At 44.7% G+C, this 24,954-nt stretch overlaps 1 protein-coding gene across 3 annotated transcripts in view; it reads right to left on the reverse strand.

Moving 5' to 3' along the window:
- The window catches only part of SGK3 (serum/glucocorticoid regulated kinase family member 3), a 392,044-nt gene that overhangs the window by 283,338 nt on the left and 83,752 nt on the right, over positions 1-24,954 (reverse strand). For 2 of the 3 annotated variants that reach the window (XM_063451357.1, XM_063451358.1), the window contains exon 17: positions 22,378-24,022. In XM_063451357.1, coding sequence (XP_063307427.1) covers positions 23,843-24,022 — 180 coding nt within the window. In that variant the 3' untranslated portion in view covers positions 22,378-23,842. Of the gene's footprint in view, positions 1-22,377; positions 24,023-24,954 lie in introns of those variants that run through there. The other variant, XR_010090741.1, reaches the window with a different exon arrangement.

The raw sequence follows: 24,954 nt of genomic DNA on the forward strand, positions 1-24,954 counted from the left end.
CCGTTTTTCAGGACCTCATAAACGATGTCCTTAGAGATCTACTGCATGTCTGTGCTGTAGTCTACCTAGATGACATACTTGTATATTCTCCAGATTTGAAGACACATCATACTCATGTTAGGATGGTGCTTAAAAGGTTGTTGCAGAATGGTCTTTATTGTAAATTAGAGAAATGCTTATTCGACCAAACCTCTGTACAATTCCTGGGTTATGTTATTTCTGAACAAGGATTCAGCATGGATCCTTCAAAATTGGAAGCTATACTGTCCTGGCCCCTTCCCCAAGGACTTAAGGCAATACAGCGATTTATAGGGTTTGCCAATTATTATAGAAAGTTTGTTAAAAACTTCTCATCCATTATTTCCCCTATCACTAAACTGACAAAAAAGGGTTTACACCCCAGGGTTTGGAATCCTAATGCTATTGTGGCCTTCGAGACTCTAAAAAAGGCATTTGCCACTGCCCCTGTGTTACACCATCCTGATCTTTCCCTTCCCTTTGTACTGGAAGTAGACGCCTCTGAATCAGGTATAGGAGCAGTGTTGTCACAAAGACAATCGTATGACGAACCCCTCCTTCCCTGTGGTTACTTTTCAAAACGCTTGTCAGAGTCTGAAAAGAATTACGACGTTGGGAACAGGGAATTATTAGCTATAGTGATGGCATTTAAAGAATGGAGGTACTTGTTAGAGGGAGCTAGACACAAGATTTTGGTTATAACCGATCATAAAAATCTATCCTATATCGCAGATGCTAAGAGGTTATCCTCTCGTCAGGCTAGATGGTCTTTATTTCTCTCACGTTTTCAGTACATAATCACATACAGGCCTGGTTATCGAAATGTCAAGGCTGATGCCATCTCCCGCCAGTACGAACCTGTAGATTCTATTACCTCCACTCCTGAGCCCATTGTACCCACAACTAATATAATAGCTACTACCCGTTTGGTTATCTCGTCTCTTTTTCTTGATGGTATCAAGTCATACCAACCCCAAGCACCCTCTGAGACCCCTACTGGTAAGCTGTACGTGAAAGTAAAAGACAGAAAGAAGTTGTTGACTTTATTTCACACAGCCAAAACGGCTGGTCATCCAGGGGTTACCAAGACTTACAAGGGTCTTCTCCAACAGTTTTGGTGGCCCTCACTCAAAAAAGACGTGGTAGATTACGTGCAGGCTTGCCGTGTCTGTACACAGTGTAAGTCCCCTAATGTTAAACCCCTGGGACTCCTTATGCCCCTATCTGTACCCAAGAAACCGTGGACACACTTATCCATGGACTTTATTGTGGATCTTCCTTCATCTGATGGGCAGACAGTAATTTTGACTGTAACGGATAGGTTCTCCAAAATGGCGCACTTCATTCCGCTTAAGAAGCTACCTTCTGCGGTTCAGTTGGCTCAGGTGTTTGCCAAAGAAGTGTTCCGCTTGCATGGTATACCACAAGATATCGTATCTGACAGGGGCCCTCAGTTTGTCTCTCGGTTTTGGAGAGGCTTTTGTGCTGAGATGGGGGTCTCCTTATCGTTTACTTCCTCCTATCATCCGCAATCTAATGGAGCTGCCGAACGAGCAAATCAGTCTGTGGAGTTGTATTTACGCTGTTTCACGAATGCACACCAGGACAACTGGTCCCGTCTCCTTCCCTGGGCTGAGTTTGCCAGGAACACTGTGTCTCATTCTTCTACTGGCGCAAGTCCTTTTATGGTGGCTTATGGGTTCCAACCCGCTGTCCTTCCCGGTGTATTCTCCGACAAGGGAATGCCCGCTTTGGACGAGCACCTCGCCTCCTTACGGAAGATGTGGGATCAGGTCCATGCTGCTCTTTGTCGTGCTGCTGCTACTCAAAAGAGGTTTGCTGATCGTCGTAGGTGTGCGGCTCCTTCTTATGCTCCGGGTGATAGGGTTTGGTTGTCCTCTAGGAATCTCCGCCTTAGGGTTCCCTCGATGAAGTTCGCGCCCAAGTTCCTTGGTCCCTATAAGGTGTTGCGTAGGGTGAATCCTGTATCCTACTCCCTGGCCTTGCCCCCTTCCATGCGCATACCTAACACCTTTCACACCTCCCTTTTGAAGCCCTTGCTCTGTAATCGGTTCTCTGGCTCTCTCAGGCGTTCCGATGCCCTCCGCGCGGTCTCTAGTGACGTATATGAGGTGGCTGCTCTCCTTGATTCTCGTTTCTCTCGAGGTCGGTTGCAGTATCTGGTTGATTGGAAGGGTTATGGCCCGGAGGAGCGGTCGTGGGTTTCTGTCTCTGACTTGGACGCCCTTGATCCGCTCCTTGATCCGCTCCTTTCATGCGCGGTTTCCTTTGAAGCCTTCGGCTTCCCGCCCCCTGGGCGGTCTTCGAGGGGGGGGTTATGTCAGGGCTCCGCGGGCAGCGGTGAGGGGAGGCTGCAATCCTCTCGCAGCACTCACCCTCGGTCCGTCGCCGCCCGCGGTCCCCTCTCCCCTTACCGTTAAGCGAGCGGCGTCCTCTCCTCCTGACACGCCGCTCGCGTCCTCCTCTCCTCCTCCCAGCGGCAGCATGTCTAACGCTGCACGCTGGGAGCCGGCACTATTATCTAAGCGCCGGGGTCACTCACGTGACCCGGCGTTAAAGCTACAGTGCAACAAACACAGTGGGGGGTATAGATATCCCCCACGTGTGTTTGTTAATACTGATTGGTGGTTAGCCAATCAGGATTCAGGCTAGGATTTAAATACTTACCTTTCCTGTCTATCTGTGCCCTGTTGTGGTCTTTGCTTTTTAGTATCGATTGTGAACGTGTGCTTTCTGGTTACGTACCCTCTGGCTTGTTATACTGACTTTGTGACTTTCTCCTACCCTTTGACCTCGGCTTGTTTCTCGTTATTCTGTTTTCTGGTTCCCCTTACTCGGCTTGTCTCCTGACTATTCTTTGTGTGCTTAGCCCGGCCACTCTAAGGACCGGTACAGCACACTTTCTGTGTGTGTGTCTGTGTGTGTGTTAGCGTGTTGGGTTCCCCGGGATCGTGACACTTGCTGCCCCTTCCTGCTCCTTGCTGCCTCTTCCTACTCCTTGCTGACCCCTCTTGCTCCTTGCAGACCCTTCCTACTCCTTGCAGACCGTCCCTACCCCTTCCTGCTGCCCCTTCCTATTCCTTGCTGACCCCTCCTGCCTCTTGCAGACCCTTTCTGCTCCTTGCTGACCCCTCCTGCTCCTTGCTGCTCCTTCTACTTTACCCTCCTGTTCCTTGAAAACCTTTCGACCCCTTCCTGCTTCTTGCTGCCCCTTTCTATTCCTTGCTGGCCCCTCCTGCCCCTTGCAGAACCTTTCTGCTCCTTCTACTTTACCTTCCTCTATGCGGTCTCCCCCACCCCCCATCCCTCACTTACCTGCTCTGTAGGCTGCCTCTGTGCTGCTCCCCTGCGGTTTCAGTCATGAGAGAGAGGCAGGGATAAGCTGTAGCTTCCTGCCTTTCTCCATTCACAGCGCCACCTACTGGCCAGCGCTGGTATTGCACTGTATTCTCACACTAAAACGAAAAATAGCAGCACAAGCTGAAAAATCCGGGGGGGGCCAAGTACCCCCTTTACCCCCCCATTCGGATGCCCATGACCCTGAGACACTAGGGACACAGTAGCCCCATGTCTCCCAGTGGCCCCTAGTCTGTGTCCCCATGTCTCCCAGCCACTGTCCCTAGTGTCTCAGTGTCCCCATGTCTCCCAGTGTCCCCATGTCTCCCAGTGTCCCCATGTCTCTAAGTGTCCCCTAGTGTCCTAGTGACATCAGGACACATGGAGACATGAGGACACAGACTCAAAGGGACACTGGGAGACATGGGGATACAAACACTAGGGGACACTGGGCGACATGGGGACACTGAGAGGCATGGAGACACAGGGAGACATGAGGACACTGGGCGACTGAGACATAGGAGACATGGCAGTGTTCCCATGTCTCCCAGCCAGTGTCCCTAGTATCTCAGTATCGCCATGTGTCCCTGGTGTCTCTCAGTGTCTGTAGTGTGCCAGTGTCCCTAGTGTCTCAGTGTTCCCTAGACTCCCAAAGTCCCCTAGTCTCCCAATGTCTCTGTGTCCCCATGTCTCCTAGTGTCTCAGTGTCCCCTAGTATAAAAGAAAAAATCTCAGGCACTCAATGTGATAGATTTAGGCAGGTTTATTGGACACCGCAACGTTTCGACCTGTACCCAGGTCTTTATCAAGTCTCCAATGTCCCCTATGTATCAGTGTCCCCTATGTATCAGTGTCTCAGTGCCCCATGTCTCTCAGTGCCCATAGTGTCTCTGTGCCCGTAGTGTCTCTGTGCCCGTAGTGTCTCTGTGCCCGTAGTGTCTCAGTGTCCCCTAGTATAAAAGAAAAAAATCTCAGGCACTCACTGTGATAGCTTTAAGCAGGTTTATTGGACACCACAACATTTTGACCTGTACCCAGGTTTTTATCAAGTCTCCAGTGTCCCCTATATATCACAGTATTTCAGTGCCCCATGTCTCCCTGTGTCCCCTCGTGTCTGTCACCCAGTGTCCCCAAGAGTCTCAGATTTCCCAGGTCTCCCAGTGTTCCCTAGTATCTGTGTCCCCATGTCTCCCAGTGTCCCAATGTCTCTCAATGTCCCCTAGTGACATGGGGACACTGGGAGACATGAGGACACAAACACTAAGGGACTGGGAGACATAGGGACACAGACATTCCCCCTTTTTGTGTATGTTCGCCCTTTCGGACGTTCTGGTTATGTGATTTGTGTCAGTAGCCCACCCTTTTACCGCATCCATAGACTTCCTGCTTTACTGGACACTGCTGTTAGGGGATATGGGTTTACTTGAAAGATGAAAGCATGAGATTAGCAAAGGGTATGTGTTTTCTCATAGTTGCATCCTATGAGTTTCCCTACAGCATCATCTCCATCAGATACATGACGCTTAGGAGGTAGGACTGTTTTAGTGTTTTTGGTCAATAAGATTTTGTAATTAGGCCCATCATAATTATCAGCACCAGGCCCACTGGGCTCTTAATCCGGCCCTGGTCCCTTGGATACTTTATCGACTCGGTCCATTATGGTCGCAAATTTAGTCATAGGATCAACATTCGGAAGATAGACATTAACAAGAGTGTAAGTCACTTTATCAATAATGCAAACAATAATTATAAATCTAGCTTCTGGATCCAATTCAATATATTTAATTTCCAACTCTATATTACAATTAAACACAACTGCAACTCCTCTTTTTTTGTTATCTCTTAGTGAGGCGTGGACAATATTAGAGTATTTATGCCCTCCCCATCTTTGTTTGATATCTTTGAGCCAATGAGTTTCTTGTAAGAATGCCACCTGCACATTATGCTCATTAAGAGTATTAAATAGTCTTCTCCTTTTTTTATTAGTATTCATGCCCTGAACATTCAGTGATAAAAACCTAAGCATCTGGAGTTATCAAAAATTGCACATCTATTATACTATTCGAAGCCCCGATGTGTGGAGGCAAAAAAGCTTTAGTATCATTAGATAAAATATCTTTGTCAAGGGTATCGTATGCTCTAAAAAAAAAGGACAAGAAAAGAACACCCATAGAAAAACACAACAACAAACATATTGCGCCTAATCTCGCCGAATAAATTTGTAGTAGATTCAGCGTCAATACACAACATAAAACAAACTTAAAAAGAACGTAGTTCTTTTTTCTCTTTTTTAACCCGTAGATTTCTGATTGCAACGGAAACAGTGTAGTAGCACTACACCAAGAGGGGCAGGGCGGTGGCCTGCAGTCCGACCGGCATGGACGTGTGAGTCCCGAGCTCCTCGCCACCTAGCTACCATAAGCCACACTTAGCCCGACAGCATACCTCAATGGGCCGCACAAAGAAGCCGGAGAGCCAGCAGACCCCCAGGGCAGCACCGCCGACGCCGTCTGTGGGACCGATGGACGGGTTCCTCCAAACCCCGCAGGGACCGAGCCGCGAGGCACATGGCTCCAAGATGGCGCCCGTTTCCACAGCTTCACCCAGCTCGGAATCTGAGCAGCTCACACTGGCTGATATCGGAGCTGAACTCAAGAGACTGGCAGCTAACATGGTGACAAAGGCTGACATGCAGTCCCAGACAGCCACCCTCACAGCTTCCCTCACATCCGCGGTCACAGCACTGCGCACAGACCTGGAGGAGCAAGGAGGCCGCATCCAGGCCTTAGAGGCACAGGCCCAAGCAGCACAGCACCAATCTTCAGCAGCAGACACAGCCCTGACAAGACAGGGTAACATGCTACTAACACTGCGCAGACAAGTGGAAGACTTGGATAACCGGAGCCGCCGCTCAAATATCCGGGTAAGAGGGGTACCGGAGAGTGAGGGGGTGGAGAACGTGGAGGAGCTGCTTACTGCACTCTTCCTCCAAATCCTGGGGACATCAGCGCCACCAGACATACGTTTTGAGCGGGCACACAGGGCCCTAAGACCTAGAATAAGAGATGGGGACCCCAGAGACATTATCTGCTGTTTGCACTCATTTCCCCTTAAAGAACGCATCATGCAGCGGGCCAGGACCAGACCCTCTTGGCGTTATCAGGAGGCAGAAGTCTCCCTATACCATGACCTCTCCCCCGCCACATTAGAAGCGAGACGCGCTCTCAGACCAGTCACCACAGCGCTGAGGGAACGCAATATCCCATACAAATGGGGCTTCCCGTTTAGCATCCAAGTGAGACACCAAAATGAATGGGTCACCGCACGCTGGCCAGACGAAATACCGCGCTTCCTCCAAAGGCTAGACCTCCCGCCCATAGCGGTACCAGACTGGATACTGGAGCCGCTGGACCGGGAACCCAGGCCCCAAAGACAACCACGATATGCACGGAGGGGCCCTAGAGAGAACCGGATGCACGAGGCGCCCCCACACCCAGCTAACCCGGAGGAATAGTCGTCCCCCGATGACATCGACCCCGACACTATGACACAGCTCGACTGTCGGTGGTCTGAAACACGAATAGTTGCCCACGGCGTTTTCCCACTTTTTACCGCTTCCAGGTCCAAGGCGTCCAGCACACCGGAGTTTTTGGGGTGACCACGCACCTTGTGCCCTTCATGCTCTGGGGTGGGGATTGGGAGGGATGTAATACCTTGTTGACTACGGGGAACAGATCCGATGGCCCCTGATTTGCATAGCCTACCTGTCCACATCCAATCCCGCACTGTATCACCTGCTCACGGCTTACGGCCCAAGGGGGGGGCACCGACTCAGGACTACTATTGGGAGGGGGGAAAGCTTGTGATAGCTACATGGGAAGCCCACTAGGGCTGATTATCCTTGGGCCGGTCCGTCTGATTTACCCTACAGCCATTCCTCCCCTGGGACAGCGCAGGAAACCGGTCCGGTGCTACACAGCCTTGCTGACGGAGATCCCACGAGTAGGAGGACTCCTGCCACCAGGTTTGGGGGGGGAGGGTGAACATTATATGAACAATACGTTTTGTGACTGGGGGGGGTACAGATGGGAGGGCGGGACGCTCAAGATAGAATAAATATACATGGGGGTTGCCATGAGTCCAGAGGGCTACAAGAAACCAAGTTCTTAGATTGACAACTCTTAAAAGGGACGTTGGGAGAGGATAGGGCCTGGGACCCCTCCACTAAACGCTTGATATAGTAGGACCATAGACATAAGGGGGGTAGCCGGGGGTTAACGTCAGCGATCCTGCCCCAAACCCAACGAGCCCAGAGGGGGTTCTACGCATACTTAAAAAAAAAAAAATGATAATAAATAAATAAAAAAATATATATATAATTAATTTAATTAAAAAAAAAAAAAAAAAAAAAGCTAAAGTTACAAAAGTTACACAGTGATGGGATAAGGGGGAGGCACATGCGTAGAATAGGGGACATGGGGAATGTAGGAGAGGATCCATGCTCCTCTCATTTTGTGTATGTTATGTTGTGCTGTCCATGTGGGGAGGAAATGTTATACGGTATATGATATGCTTTTTGTACAGGTTGCCAAGACACCAGACACGTCAGCTCCTCTATTGCGATGAATGGTAATGCACCCACCTCCCCCCCTGACTCTGCCCAATACCCTCTGGACGACATGACATCCGCGGCACACCGGGATCTCGCCCTGCCCTTGCTCCTGAACCTAGACCTAAACTCCACTCGAAACAGCTGTTAGCCTTGGCCGCTAACCCCTGACCGAACATGCATATGACGCCCCTGACCACTAGTTTGATTAGACGCACTAAGCTACCCAACCCTCCCGACAATCACCACTCAACCCCCAGAGGGTGTAAACGAGCCCCAACTTTATTCCGCGGCCCCCCGCCCCATGTTAACCCGGGAGGGGAGACATACTGGGGGACTTCACGGACTGACATACCACTCTCCGCCCCCACACGTTACCCCCCAGACTTACAACGAATAATGGCGATAATGATAATCTCTGACGACCCTAGATAGGGCCCACTGACTACACTTACATGGGCATTAAACATCCACACATTCACATGGTGGTGGCACACCTGTTAGGTAATCTCGGACTCCTGACTTTAAAACGATATCTAGACAACACACCCTGATTGGGTATTTACAAATAAGGACACAACCACTAACCCCCGACAAGTTCGCGTGAACAAACTCAATCCATGGGGAGTTGGTAGTTGGCGGCCGTTGGACATCCCCCGACAGGCCCGACTGCCAACTGCTGCCGTGGTCACGCGAACCAACCCTAGGAGGGAATTTCGACACCTATCTTTTGGTGCCGTAACCGTCTCTTCATAGGGACGAATAACTCATCTCCACTTTCTTACCCCCCGCCCCCCCCCCCCCGCCTGCACGTTCGTGCAGTCAGGAATCTCTTCACACTCCGACTTTATCACATCTCTATTCCCTACTCTATCCTTCCTGTGATTCTTATCCAGCCAACCCGCACCTACCCCCCCCCCCCCCACCATTACCACAGTGCCCACGGAACTCGCACGGGGTACTACTCGGCAGCAGGCTTTGCCTGGAAAGGCGCACAAGCAATAGAAGACCACAACTCGCTACTCGCACACGACACGCATGGCTTACATTCCTGATCCTCTACGAGTTACGACCATGAACTGCAGAGGCCTAAATATACCAGAGCGCAGATCGCAATTACTTCGAGAACTAGCCTCTAGACATATTTCGGTCGCTTTCCTACAGGAAACGCACTTCAGAGAAGGACATGCTCCACAGCTGAAAAGCAAACACTATCCCAACACGGCCCATAGCTATCACCCGACTGCTCGTAGGGCAGGCGTGGCGGTCCTCATCCACGCTAAACTGCAGTTCAGGGAAACGGAACGAATGGCCGATCCTAACGGCAGGTACTTATTCCTTAAGGGCGATATCCAGGATCGTAGATACACATTTGCGACACTCTATGTACCGAATACCAACCAGTCGCACTTCATACGTAGAACCATCTCCAAACTCTCCTCGTTCACGGAGGGCATATTGATAGCTGGCGGAGACTTCAATGTACCACTCATCCCCCTACTGGACTCATCCACGGGTCACAGCTGCATCTCCCAAGGAGCCCTCCGTAGTATACAGACATCACTTAAGAACCTCAGACTGGTGGACTGCTGGCGCGCAATGCACCCAGCAGACAGGGAATATACCCACTACTCCGTGATACATAAGCGCTACGCGAGGATTGACTATATCTTTCTCCAGCAGGAACACCTCGACGCCATCCAAAAAGTAGACATTGATTCAGCAAGCTGGTCGGATCATGGACCTGTGACCCTCCAATTGGACTCCCCCAGAGTGCGCCCGTCCACATGGGCGTGGAGGCTGCAGGACTCTCTGCTTTTAGACCCTGCGGTGAAGGAACAGATCGCTGAGGAACTTACATCCTATTTTACGAACTGCCCGCGACGACTATATGGGAAGCTCACAAAAGTGTACTCAGAGGCACGTTGATGCACTTGGCCTCCAAAAAGAAAAGGGAATCTCGAGCACATGTGACGGAATTACTTACACGCATAAATGCCCTCGAACTACAACACAAACGCTCCCACCTTGAAGAGACATATAAGGAACTCCTGGAAGCCCGAAGATCACTGCATACCCACATAACTAATCGTTATTACGGTTCCTTACAACGCTCGAAGGCCTTCTTTTACCAACACGCCAACAAGGGGGGGAGGCTGCTGGCCAAAATGCTAAAGGGACCCCAGTGCGTGACCCAGGTCCATAAACTACGACTACCAGACGGCACAACCACACAATTCCCGGATAAAATAGCCTCCGAATTTCGCTCATTCTACGCCTCGCTGTACAACACCCCTGGACCGACACTCCCGGATGCAATAACACACAGATTAGACAAAATAAAGGACTACATCGCGTCGCACGTGGGGACACGGCTGCAGCAAGGGGAGGCAGAGATGTTAGACGCACCGATCACAGAAGCAGAAGTGGCGGGAGCGATTAAGGCTGCCAAGACGGGCCGTGCACCAGGCCCAGATGGCTTCACTTTAGACTACTATAAGAAATTCCGATCCATATTGCTCCCGAACCTCACCAACGCGTTCAACGCCCTGATAAACGGTGCCCAGTTTCATCACGAGTCCCTGGCAGCGACTATAACAGTCCTCCCGAAACCGGGGAAGGACCCCGAACAATGCAGCAGCTACAGACCAATCTCACTGTTGAATGTAGATGTGAAGCTTTTTACCAAAATCCTGTCCACCAGGATTGGGGGTATACTCCCAACACTGGTCCACGCAGACCAGACGGGGTTCATCCCAGGAAGGGAAGCAAGGGACAGCACCCTTAGAGTACAGTCCATCCACCACCTGGCGACAAGGTCGAACGACAAACTCCTACTATTGTCCACGGATGCGGAGAAGGCGTTCGACCGGGTCGACTGGACGTTCCTTATGACCACACTTCGAGAAATGGGCTTTGGTGAAAACATGCTGAAATGGATCGATGCGCTATACCGCTGCCCCAACGCGAAGGTGAAAGTGAACGGGGCACTCACCGAATCCTTCCAGATTCATAACGGGACGAGACAGGGATGCCCACTCTCTCCCATGCTCTTCGCCCTAGCTCTTGAACCGTTCCTAGAGGCAGTGCGCAACTCAGACGACGTCCCGGGCTTCAAAAACGGCGTTACAGCACACAAGGTAGCTGCATACGCAGATGACCTCCTATTTTTTATCACAGAACCGGAAGCGACGATGCCCCGCCTAGTTGCCATGCTCACAGCCTACGGGGAGGTCTCAGGATTCAAACTGAACATGAACAAATGCGAAGTACTCAACATTAACACACCGCCTACCCAGGTAAGCGCGCTGAAACAACAGTTCCCATTCCGATGGTGCACAAACCGCATGCGATACCTAGGCATAACACTGACCAGAGACTTAGGCGACATGTACCGGACGAATTATGTACCGCTGATGCAACGAATACAAAAGGATCTGAAGGCATGGGCATACCCCCACATATCATGGTTCGGGCGGATTGCAATACTAAAGATGAATATTTTACCGAGGCTACTATACCTATACCAGACAATCCCGCAAGCCCTACCGACAGCGTATTTTACATCACTCCGATCTGCGATGGGGAAGTTCGTTTGGAACGGGAAACAGGCACGGCTCCGACATGAGACCTTATGCTTGCCCCGAACGCGGGGGGGGCTGGCGCTCCCTGACCTCCGCAAATACCATCACGCGACAGTCCTCCAACGTGTACTGTAGTGGCATTCCCAACCGGCACACAAACAATGGGTCGACCTAGACAAGGCCCACATAGGCCCCTCCTTCCTGACATCCATCTGGAACTCAAGGAGGCTGCCAAGAGCGACTCTGGAACCGACCTCCACTGTAGCACAGACACTGAAAACGTGGGATACCATCAGGAGAGCACCGCATGTGTCTCCAACGCCGAGCCCGATGACTCAGATCCAACATAATCCTCTGATAGGAGGGGGTCTGCCGACGACGGCTCTGTCCTTCCTGGGAGAGGGAGAATCATTCCCCATACACAGAGTACTGAACAACGCAGGCATAATCCCCCTGAGGGAACTATTAGAGGGCAACCAGCCCACCAGCCTCCAAACCTTCCGTTACATGCAGCTCAGATCGTACTATCAGACGCTCCCGGGCAAGGAAACGCTACATCGGGACTTAACATGGTTCGAAACACTCTGCGACACCAAATCCACCCTAGATAAGTCGATTTCACTGTTGTACCAACACATGCTAGTGGGACACCTCACCAACAATGACCAGTTCCGCAGACGCTGGGAACGCATGCTTGATACATCCTTCACCACGGCACAATGGGATAAGATCCTCATACTGCACCATAAATGTTCGTCAAGTTCCCAATATCAAGAAACCAACTATAAACTTCTCTCATTTTGGTACAGAACGCCTGATAGCCTACACAGGATATTCCCAACTATACCGGACACATGCTGGAGATGCGAGGATGACCGAGGCTCGCCGCTACACATATGGTGGGACTGCCCACTCATTAAACCATTTTGGGAAGAAGTACAACGGAAAATAAGGGAAATCTTGGGAACGGATGAAATCCTAACCGCGGAGGCGGCCCTCCTACATTCCACACCAGACCCCATAGGGGCATACAGGAGAAGCATTCGTAGACACCTACTAAACGCGGCCAAAGCGCTGATTCAACTATACTGGAAACAGACGAATATTCCTACAATAACGCAATCGACGGAACGAGTAGAAGAGATATATAGAGCAGAATCAATACAGGCCACCCTTCTGGGTCTCGAGGATAAGAATATGGAGAGATGGCGCCCGTGGCTGCTTTATGTGGCAGACCAAAGCTCAGACAGGAACGTTCGTCTGCGGACCCGAGGAACCCCGCACCCACATCCGAATGGAGATTGAGCCAAGCTACGATCCACGCGATGCCATGGGCACGGGCAGTGGAACCCCCACCCACCCACCCACCCCACCCCACCCCATCTCTCCCTCTTTTCAAACCGCTGTCTCATCTTACTGCCCCCCCCCCCCCCCCACCTCTGTATCTCCCCCTTCTATCTCTCACTTAACATGCCTTTCAGTACTCGGACAAAGCTCAGTGACTTAATCGAAAAACAGAAGTAGCTCGATACAACCCGAGATTACTAACGGTTGCTTCACACACTTGCATTCACTCATCAGATTAGAGACACACACCTCAGCCACGGTTTCACAAAACACGAACATGGAACAACCCCACACAGCAAATGACCACTAAATATGACCTGACTATCACAACCGCCTTATTGGAAAAGCGAACCATAGGCGGATTGACCGAACCCGAAATACCCTACAGGCTGATATAACATTCGAACTATCAGACTACCTAATACCTACGCCACACCTTGGTCACACATGTGCCTACTCTGACGGGTTAAACTTACTCTCGCACCATTCCTTTCTAATGCACATCGCGTCCCAATTGTTATCCATACAATATTCACTGGGAACTGCATGTCTCCAATACTATGATTACCTGTTAAATTTAAAGTTACTTGTTATTATACACAGTTCAGGACACGTTCCGAAATGTCTGTGCTGAACGAAGTCGTTTTAAACTTAAAAGCAGACGAAACTCAAGCCAATTAGGCCACATGACGACATTTCATGCTTGTCTTGACAAAAGCTTTATATCGGACTTCATGTCAATGTCACTTGTTTATCCTAAGCTTTATGTTACTGTTATATGTGTTTCCATGAGACCTGCGTGTCTATTACGTTATATCTTGACCATCCTGCTGTAATTTGAACTGAAGACACTAATAAAGCTTGTTGAACACCAAGAGGGGCAACCCATCGAGAGGCAAGGGGAAGGAAAAAAGGAAAAAGGCAGCCTCGTAGGATCATGCTATTTCTAATAGATAGAGAATAAAACAGTAACCTCTTCTAGTAACGAATAGACAAGATTCCAATTATTTCAATTAATTTCAAACGAAATAGACGCAATACGTATCAGCCTTTATTTTATACCGCTATACATCCGGGTGGCATAGCATACGGACACCTGGTGCAGGATTGTCCGTTTGCCCCTGCCACTCGGAAGTGGTTAGGCCAAGCCTTACACTACTTAAACATAATGAGTAGTAATAATAATAATAGTACAAGAAGGGAAAAAAAAAAAAAAAAAAAAAAAATTTATATCAAACCCCTATGTCCTTATATTGCATGATGTTATCTATGGATAGGCCAGATATCCTTAAATGGTTTATTCCCAAATTTAAGCCATAACCATAGATCAGATTATTCTATAATGGTGCTGTTAGATACACTATGTTATGATCATCACCACGGAACAGTATCCATTGATATAGATCTATAGGATCATAACATCTCATTGTGTAGTTATATTCTATTATATCAAAATATTTGTGGATAAGCCACATATCCTCGTCGAAAGCACAGTCTATACATTGTGCGCCACCGTCAATAAGTCAACCATAATAATTAAATTGTTCTATGGTGACACCATTATGCACAGTATCTGATATTTAGCACCTTACAAAAATATAAACAATATACATCCACAAAAAAAAACAAAAAAAAAAAAACAATTTTATCAAACCCGTGTGTCATTATATTACATTATGTTATCTGTGGATAGACCTAATATCCTCATCAAAACACAATATATACATTGTGTACCACCCTCGATAAATCCCGCTTAATAATTAATTTGTTCTTTGGTAAAACCATTACACATACTACATCATATTTAGGACCCTACAGAAATATCAAGCAATATAAATAAAAAAAAAAAAAAAAAAAAAAGTGTCATTTGTGTTACTTCGTGTCCGGATATCTCCACACAAACCAGACCCAAATTCTTTATAATAGTGTTAAATTGACGTTATAGTCATTATATAGTGTCTCTCAATTAACATCTATCTACCCTGCATCAAACCTATTACATACATCATTTATCACCTCATTTAAGTCATCCAAATTAGCTAAATTGTTCTGTATAAGTGCTATTACATATATTATCCAATACTCAACCCCATAGAAAAATATTGATTACAATACCTATAGTAATGAATCGTGCTATTATATTATTTCGACATATCTGTGCATAGACCTCAAAAAATATTTTTCCATATCATTTATAATAGTGTTATAGTGGTACAATTAAGCTAGTAGACATTATACAATGTGTAGCAATTAGTGTCCAAAATTCCCAAAACGTTGCAGCAAACAACCAATTTACTTTATATCTATTATTTACACCCTTACTTAGGCCGCAATAGTTGGTTAAATTATTCTGTAGTAGTGCTATTACTTTTTACGCTTATTGTACTTATTATACGCTTATTATACCATTATCATCCCCGCATATCAGGAGACTAAGCAACCACCACCCCAAAAATCCTGTTTCTAATAATATTAATAAACCTAACAAACCTAAACCATGTGTATAAAAAAAAAACAAAAAAAACAAACAAAAAAAAACACAACTAAGTCAGATGATTAAACGACTGCCCTATCTATTAATCATCCTGATTCACCCTCCCCCCCTCCCCCTGACCCCACACAGCACTCTGGATCTGCTATAGTAATTTCTTGCCCCTCAACCATTCAAGTAAATCAGAATTTGAATCAAAAGTCTCTCTTTTTTCTTCATGTGTCAGAGACAGCTTTAGGGGATATAACCACCTATATCTTATGTTGTGGGCTCTGAGAATTTGGGTTGCTGAGCTAAATAATTTCCTGTTTTGACGAGTTTCATACGATAGATCCCGAAAGACCTGAATGTTTTGGAAACGTCCAGAATTACTTTGCCCAGTTCTGACAGAGTTTAGAATTGATTCTTTGAATTCATAAGAAAAAAAACACGCAATAATGTCCCTTGGTAGATCTTTCTGAATAGATTGGGGTTTGAATATCCTGTGGCACCTTTCTATTATTTGGTCATGTGGGTCAAACTGAATTCCCAATGTTGCAACAAAGTCCAGCAGAATTTGTTTAGTATCTTCTTGTCTATCTTTCTCCGGAATATTCCTAAAACGTAAATTCTTACGACGACTGCGATCTTCTAAATCAATTAATTTATTTTCAAGAGCCAAGATCTTGCTTTGGGCCTTCTTATTCTCGTCTGTAAGAGATTTAACTTGGAAGTCAATTGCTTTAAATTGGTCCTCCATCCTTTGGATATTGACCGAAAGGAGATTTATCTCTTGTTTAAATTCTATTTTTATTTCTGCCGCGGTCACCGCCAATTCATTCTTTATTTCTTCCAAATGTGATCTTAAAGTAGTGCGTAATAAAGTAGGCGTAATTAGATCTTTTTCAATAGTAGTTAACCCCTCGGCTTCACATGCCTCAAGAGTAGAGTCATTAACATTATCTTTCAACTTCGGATTTTTGTGATGTTGAGGGGAGAAATAGGTATTTAATGACTTGTCCTGTGAGACCTCTCTCTTATCCTTTCTTGATGAGGATTTATTATCAGTGGATTTCTTTGAAGCCATAATCAGTTGTATTGTATTGCCACTTATATTATGTGATATATAGGCAGAGGATATATAAAATTTGCAAAGTATAAAATTATAATGTGCGCCTCGAGGCTTTAACAGTGTCGAGAGCCCCAGCTGCGTTATTCAGAAAAGAAACATAAGTTCTCCCACATGGTTAATATGAAAACTTGCAACCTTAAACAGCAATGATAAGCTGAAGACGTTTAGGAGAGCTCTCAACTTCTCGTTTGGACAGATTCTTAGGGTTAAGAAACCACAATCCCTGTCACTCTAAGAAGTAAACCAGGTCCTTGACAGAAAAAAAAAAACCTCATAAAACACAGGTGAGGAAGGTTAGATTAGTTTAAACTGATTCTGCCAAATGTTCCAAACATCCAAAAAAAAAAAGAGACTGGAATAAGAAAATCACAGTTAAAGAAAATATATCCAAATTTCTGTGTCAGGAAATGAGCAGGGTAATACCCATGTTGGTCCTTGGGGGCTAAACAACCCAGTTCATTCCAATGGTCTTTTTGTTATAACAGATTTGTGGCAAATTTATGGCAAAAAAAAAGAAAGCGACCACGTAGGAAATCAAAAGTACCTTCACTTGAGAAGAGAGAAGTCTCACCCGAGGCAGAGCCACAGCAAAAGCGAACTGCCGTTATTATATGCTGAGTTATGGGCTAAGTTGAGGGGAGGGGGAGCGGTGTGTATGCCTCCTAGGATGAACCATCGAAGCTGACGCGAGGATGCCGGCAGGAGTGCGGACGCCTCATCCGAGAGCGGCTGCTTCAAAGCCCGCCATCGCCCGCCATCCCCCTCGCCAGCGGATGCCCCTCCTCTTCCGTCACGACGATACCGCACGTGGGCACGTCCACACGTCAGCACGTCCTAACGCCGACCCTGGGTCTCCTCTCCGGGGCCATGGGTTTTAAATCTTTTTTTTTAAAGTACGAAAGGGAGAATAAAGAATACATTTACAGCTTATTTAATTGCATTACATTTTTATATCTGTCTCCATTAAATATGGCAATCTGACAATTTTGGGAAAAAAGGACAATATAAACAGAAAATATGAGGGGGAAAAGTGTGGTTTTCCATTAAGGAAACATTTGTTTTTGAGCACCCAAATAATTAATAATTATTTAAGTTTGTTTTCACAAGATTTTCGTGGTGCTACTTAATGTGTTCTTAATTTAAAGGAGTACTTAAAATACTGTAACGATTGTATATATTGTCTGTAGATAACCTTGTTACTGTAAATATTTCCTAGGGCCCCAGGTGGTCTTAGTCCACTTCAAAGTTAGGTAAAAACACACTCATCCATGAGAATTTGTTGATCAGCATGAATACAAATCATCTACTGAAAAGTTCAATGTTGATAGAGTTTTGGCTTAAAGGGACACTCTACTACCCAAATAAAAAATAAATATAAATCACTATTTAGTAGATATACCCAAATGAAAACATGCATGCATTTAATTATGCATTTTTTTTTCCATCGGGGGGTAAATCTAAATACTGCTTGCAAAACCTGCAAATCTCTTATCTGCTGCCTTTGCAAGCCCTCCCATTCAAACCCTGCCCATACTTTGTGGCTGTCCAATCACAGACTTCCCAATGCAGCTCAATGAGAAATCTTTGCAAGGCAGATGCTTTGGGCAGTTGCTGCCTTTTGAGTTTAGTTCCACTGAGCTAACCAAACCAGGAAGTAAAATTGCCAGTTATCTAAGTCAGTGTTTCCCAACCCAGTCCTCAAGGCACACCTACCAGTCCAGGATTTAAGGATTACCCAGTTTTGTCTAAGGTGTTTTTAGAAAAAAAAAGAAAAAACACCTTAGACACAACTGGGTCACCCCTAAATCCTGGACTTGTAGGTGTTCCTTGAGGACTGGGTTGGGAAACACTGATCTAAGTGACCGGCAGGGCCAAGGATGCCCTTTCCCTTAGTGTTTATTGCTACCAGTATATCCCAGTGTTATACCTGGGAAATTCACCCTAATCACTAGCCGAGACTTAGTGTAGTAAAGAACTGGTTTTATCAGGAAAAACACACACTTTTGTACCTGTTTTCTCAACAAGAGGTCCCCAGGAGAACAATGAGGATTGTAACATACCTGGTTCCTAGGTGTCTGTACCAGAGCAAGTTATTTACTTATCGTCCAGACACATCGGCGAAAGTACACAATTTCACATAAAACATGGGGTTTCCTTGCCCACATCCCCAAACCAATGATGTCCCCAGGAGGTTCTCTTTGGAGCGCCTACTCTGTCTAAAAGCGCGATTTGGATGGAAGTAAACATTTCAGCAGGCCACGGCTAGCCTCAGGTCCAGTGCAGAGTTCCATGAGGCTGGGTGGACACCCAAAACATTGGTGCTTTACGTGAATCCTTGTAGCTCCCCCAAGTCCTGGGTATCCTTAGATACCTTACCAACTCCTCTATCACCCCCCAAAAAGCACCCTGCTAGGTGGCTCTGGAATCAAGAGCCGTCAGGACAAAGTTTTAGTGAACCTTGGATGATCCGCAATCCGAGCCAGAGTTCCAGGATTTTTGGAGGTTGCTTTTGTTCAGGCCTGTCATGTCTCAGGAGCCTCCCTGCAGGTCTATGATCTTGTAGAATGCCACCAGGAAAGACGCTGGAGTGGTGGCACAGCTGTGAGGGGAAAATATTGTGAATATAGCCCCCTCAGGAGGAGATAGGTGGTTGGGTAGTCCATTACAATCCGTAGGTGGCAGGATGATCTGTATAATGATTTATAAAAGTGTTAATTTCTATTGAAAAACAGAGGACACACTCTTTAAAGCTTTTCAGCAAGCTAAAGTTGTTTAGTGGTCTAAAGTGCAGTTAATTCAAAGGTCTCTGATTTCAAAAAGTATAGTAATTTTTCTCTTTTATTTCTATGGCTTAGAGCAGTGTTTTTGCAACCTTTCACAGAAAAGTACCCATGCAGGTGTAAAAATAAAGAAGTCCTAAATACCCCTGCCTCAAGAAAAAGTCATTTATATTGATTTAAATTTTAAATGAAACGTGTAGACATGGATATTTAAGTTATTCCCATATTTGAGAACAATCCTGATTAAAGGTAGTAAAGAATATTTAAAAAAAAACAAACTTTTTTTTACATAATGTGAATATTGTGTATGTAAGGATGATTGTACGAGCTATTCATTTGAAGTATAAAAGGCACAACATGAAAATACATACTTAATAGTTACATACAGAGGACAAGGACATACAATTCTACTGATTTGACACACTGACAGACACACATTCACTATCAGACACACACACACTTACACACAATGACACACACTTACACAGTGAACACTGAAACACACAGAGGATACTGATGAGCACACACACATTTACAGAGGAACTAACACACATTGACACACAGGAGGACACTGAAACACACACACACATTTACACACAGAGGACATAGGATTGACAAACCTTGAATAATATATGTGGAACTGCACTCACTCCCACAAATCTGAGCCAGGGTGCTTGCTGAGCCGGAATCAAACACCAGATTTCCAAACATTAGTAAAGTAATAGAGGTCCAGGCACTCCTTGGATCAAGACAGGTACTTTATTAGGAACCACAACAGACCTTGACAAAGACCTTTTGGTGTTGAAACTTTGCTGTTGTGGTTCCTAATAAAGTGCCTGTCTTGAACCAAGGAGAGCCTGGACCTCTATTACTTTACATAGGATTGACAAACACACGCTCACCAATTTAAAAAAAAAAAAACACACACATTCACTGACAGACACATACACATTCTCTCACACACACAAATTATTATTTTTTATTTCACTTCATCCAGCCTCTCTACCTTTAGGATAGCTGGAGTGGATCCTTTCCTTAGAGTCCAGCGAGGCACCTTTTACTGGGGTCCAGTGTGGGGGCCTTGTGTACTCTTCCAGAACTGATCTTTTGTGCACTGATTAGTGATGAAGCGCCTGGAGTGATGTCATAACCCGGCTCTTGGCATCACCACAGGGCACAAGAGGGAGCAGTGCTGAAAGATCAAGCGGAACACAGCTCCCTTGTTGCCTATGCCTCCATTCTCCCCCAACCGGCCACATCCTGGGGAACTCAAAGGTGGCAGCCAGCCAGCTCTTGGCATACCACCTGCCTGTGGAGTTTGAGAAACTAGGGTTTAGAGCACAGGTGGCAAAAACGAAGATTCTTAGGTTTTTAGAACTGCACCTCCCATGCCTTTCTTACTGAGAGGATGCCAAATGATCATGGGAGTTGCAATTCTGAACAGCTGGGAAAACAACTTCCTGACCAGAGGTATTAGAGGTATTTAAACCTTCTGTAAGAGTAGACGATGCATTAAACAGACCTCTGTGAATAAAACCATTAGCTTTAGAGGTGTTACATAAGCAGGGTTTAAGAGTTGATTAACATTCCTATAGATCGCATTGGGCTTAAATGTATCACTTTCCATTATGAACTTTTCTATTTTAGCCTTCATTTTGCTAGTAGGCGTGGACTTTCTCTGCTTCTTACTCTCCAGTCTCCTTACTGCAGTACCTATGCATTGTCCCAATTTGCACCAAGGCACACAGAGCGAGGAATTTCAAGAGCACACCAACTTTTATTATTGCTTTAATCTTCATCAGCAAGATATAAATGTAACATGTACTTGAAGCATTACTAGAAGGATACTTATACGACATAACTTCCAGCCACCCTCTAGTATTAATTTTAATGAATGGACAGATAGGAATCCCAATTTTAATGCAGACACATTTAAAAACAAACCGTACACACACACACACACACACAAAAATACATATTAAGGACTGCATTCAATAATTGCAGCCCTGAAGTCAATGTGTTTGTGGCATACTTTGGTGGGAAACCACTGCCACAGTGTATATTTTAAAGAGATATTCTAAGCATTAAAATAGCTTTAGCGTAATAAGGTCGTTTTGGTGTATAGATGACACCGCAGTCGTAATACTCAGTTCTGTCATTTAAGATATAAATCACTTTGTTTATGCAGCATGGGCCTCACCTCCCCTTGCTGTGACTGACTCCTCCCCTCACTGTGAAAAAAATACTTTATTTTTACAGAACAGTGTGTTTATGTTAGATGTTCTGATCTCCTGTTTTGTTAATTGAACTCTAACCACACACAGAAGGCTGCAGTAAGTGTGTTGGGAAAATGTTGAGAAAGTATTTTTAAAAATTGGGCAGACTAGATGGGCCGAATGGTTCTTATCTGCCGTCACATTCTATGTTTCTATGTTTGAGTACAGCCACATCTTTAAAAAAAAAAAAAAAATGAAATACCTCTATATTATGCTTTATGGTGGCACAAAGCTTGTGGTTATGGTGCTGGGGAATACCCCATTTTTGCCAAAGCTCATTGGTAAATATCAAACTGACTTCACCCGTTAACTTCCAGCACCATTTCCACTACAATAATCAGTGGATGTCTACGGTGCACAGAGGTTCACTTTTAATTAATAAGGTTTTAAATACCACTGCAGGGTAATAGGATATATGCATTTACATGCAAACATTAACCCAAACCTCTTAGGTAAGACATGTGCCAATGTGTATTCAAAACCTTAAATACTTACCCTTTCATTTATTATGGCTGGCATAATATCTCCAATAAAATAAAGTGCGGGGATGGTGAAAACACAATTCTCTGGAATCTGTAACTGTAGTTCACTTGAATAAAAGTGAATTGTTCTGAAATTAACCACTTATTGCTTATCACCCAGAATAAACAGACCTCTTAATGAGGAAAACAGAAAATTAAAAGGCTAGGGTGCACATACACAATTACAGTGATCTAACAGATCGCATTTTCAAATACTTTTTTTTTTTTTTTTTTTTTAAAACACACTCACAATTGCCCAATAATGAATATGAAAACACTGTGGTCACTTTTAAACTGCCTTTATATAATAAAGTTTTACACAAAAAAAAAAAATATTACATGTTCTGACAGCAAATGGTGGAATATACATTAGTTAGTTACTAAACTGGAATTGCATATTACAAATAAAGCAAATATCTGTAGAATTAAGGCAGCAGTTATTTATAGCAGTTTTTTCCCTGCTTTATTTATAGAACCGGAAGAACGAATGTATCCTTACAGAGGTTACTGTGATACAACATGCACCACCGTTAACCAGAGCTCAGCAGGCTAGAAGTGAAAAGATTTGTAGTCTAGCAATAAAAGGAGTAGAACTGTTGCAAAGCTATAGCCTCGACGACACCCCGGTGAAGTATTGTTTTTAACGTGTATTAAATTCTTGGTCCCCATGATTTCCAGTTTGAGTTGATGACTTATAATGTTCATTGTCGTCTTACATTACCTTGACTCACGTTATAAATCAATATGTGACTCTTTAGAACAGGCATAGGCAACCTTCGGCACTCCAGATGTTTTGGACTACAGCTCCCATAATGCTTGGCCAGCATTATGGACGTAAGAGCATTATGGGGGATGTAGTTCCACAACATCTGGAGTGCTGACGGTTGCCTATCCCTGCTTTAGAAGAACATTTGCGGCTATCAGTATATATGTCTGTTGCTGGAGATTCAAAATGTAAATAATAACATTCTTTTGTATTTCTTTCATTTACTTTTGGTATTCAATGCATTGATGAATTGTGGACACTTAGAAGATCAAGTATCATGTCAGCTTACAGAAGGCCGAGTTGGATAGAATTAATTGCGTAGGATAGTTTCAAATGTGCAAATATTGCATAGTATATCTACAAATCTAATTTCCTAATGGATAACAAAATCTACCCTGAACGCAATTTATCTTTATGAGGTCACATCGTGAATTCCTCTGTAAGTAGCTAATGACATGAATTTACCTGTGCGTTTCATCTAAAATCACGATGAAAAAAAGATGGCTATAAAAACTTGATAACATACTGGTCAGTTGGAAAGACGTTTGTATGGTAGCCTTACTAGTCTGCAAAGAATAATCCCAAAAAATATGCACATAGAATAAGATATGTAATTTAAAAGTTATAAGGACAGTGAATGGGGGGGGAGAAAAAAATATTTTATAGTGCAGCTCCAGTGAACCACCACCCCACTTTAAATTTAGTTCTAAAAAATATTATAGATATGAATTGCTGCTTTCACAGTCCACATTCCAAAATGTATTCATGTGCAACGAGCTAACATATCCAATGTCAACACCAGTAGGTTAAAATGGTTCTAAGAAAATAAACATATGTTTAAATCATATCAATGTATCATTCACTGATCAGCAACACTAGGCAGGAATCTTTCATAGCTGCAGTGTTAGAAAATGTACTAAATATCCTTTCGAGAAACGACAAGTACAAAATTCAGGCCAAGCTGACTAGAACAGATTGGTAATCAATGTTCTAAAATGAAAAAATCGTCGGAAGGTGGAGCGTAAGAAAATCCAACAAATGCATCGTCCGCTTCTTCAACACTGGCGTTTACAATTGAATATTCTGTGGAGATGCATACAGAGTCGGGAACCATTGCGTCTGTAAATTCTTTGTCAAAATTTGAAATATCATCAGGACCAGTCTAATGGAAAAAAAGATAAGAAATCCAATTTAGTTTAATGAAAGATACATTTTAATAAACTTTATTGTAGCAAATGTGTGAGGTTAGTCACTAAACTGAGAATTGTGTAGAATTGAGTATTGCAAATCTTTAGCTAAAGTACAGAGATTTTGTTTTTTTATACAGTAGGTTATTCTGGCCTAAATGTGCAATTTCCTTGCCTTCCAGTTTAGCGAATAGCCCAGTCTTTGTTTTTAATCTGAACCCCTAAACCTTGCTTACAAGTACAACTGTATTTGTAAAAGCACATATACATATTAAGAAGCTGACTGTGTTTGGAGTTAATAAAACAGTGGGAAGTTTGATTTAAAATCCCTGAGAGTGTTCTTCTCCGTTTGTTATAACTACAGCTGGTTGCTGCACCAAGGTCAGCACTGATTAATTAAACTGTGTGCTCAGTTCTTGGGACATTATTAAAAAGCTTGGCTTGTACACTATAAGGTAGAAAGCTGTGTATGTACGCATTATTACTCAGGGCAATTTTTGAAGATAGAATTTAAAGTCTCCAAATATCATGATTTTCCAGACAAGAGATTAAATATAAATAAAAATAAATATTTGAAGACTCTTCCATCTGTTCATAAGTATGTCAATATGTCAAACACATTGTGTGTAAGTAACTTACCGTGAATCTTGGCTAGATTGTATTTCCTGTTCTGTTTACTGCATATTTTCCCCACAAACCTCTATGTGTGGACCTCTTTCTCCCAACTCTAAAACTCGTGCTATAATTCACTGGGGGTACTATGCTATTGACTAACACTTATTCTCAGCCATGTGGGATTTACAGTCCATGGCATCAAGTATCCACTTATTAGCTTGTTATGATCAATAGCCTCTGTACGGTGCTCCCTGGCTTAGAGGCTAGAGCAATTACTTGCCCACAGACTCTT

This window comes from Pelobates fuscus, chromosome 4 (assembly GCF_036172605.1).
Source record: "Pelobates fuscus isolate aPelFus1 chromosome 4, aPelFus1.pri, whole genome shotgun sequence".
In the NCBI taxonomy this organism is placed as follows: domain Eukaryota; kingdom Metazoa; phylum Chordata; class Amphibia; order Anura; family Pelobatidae; genus Pelobates; species Pelobates fuscus.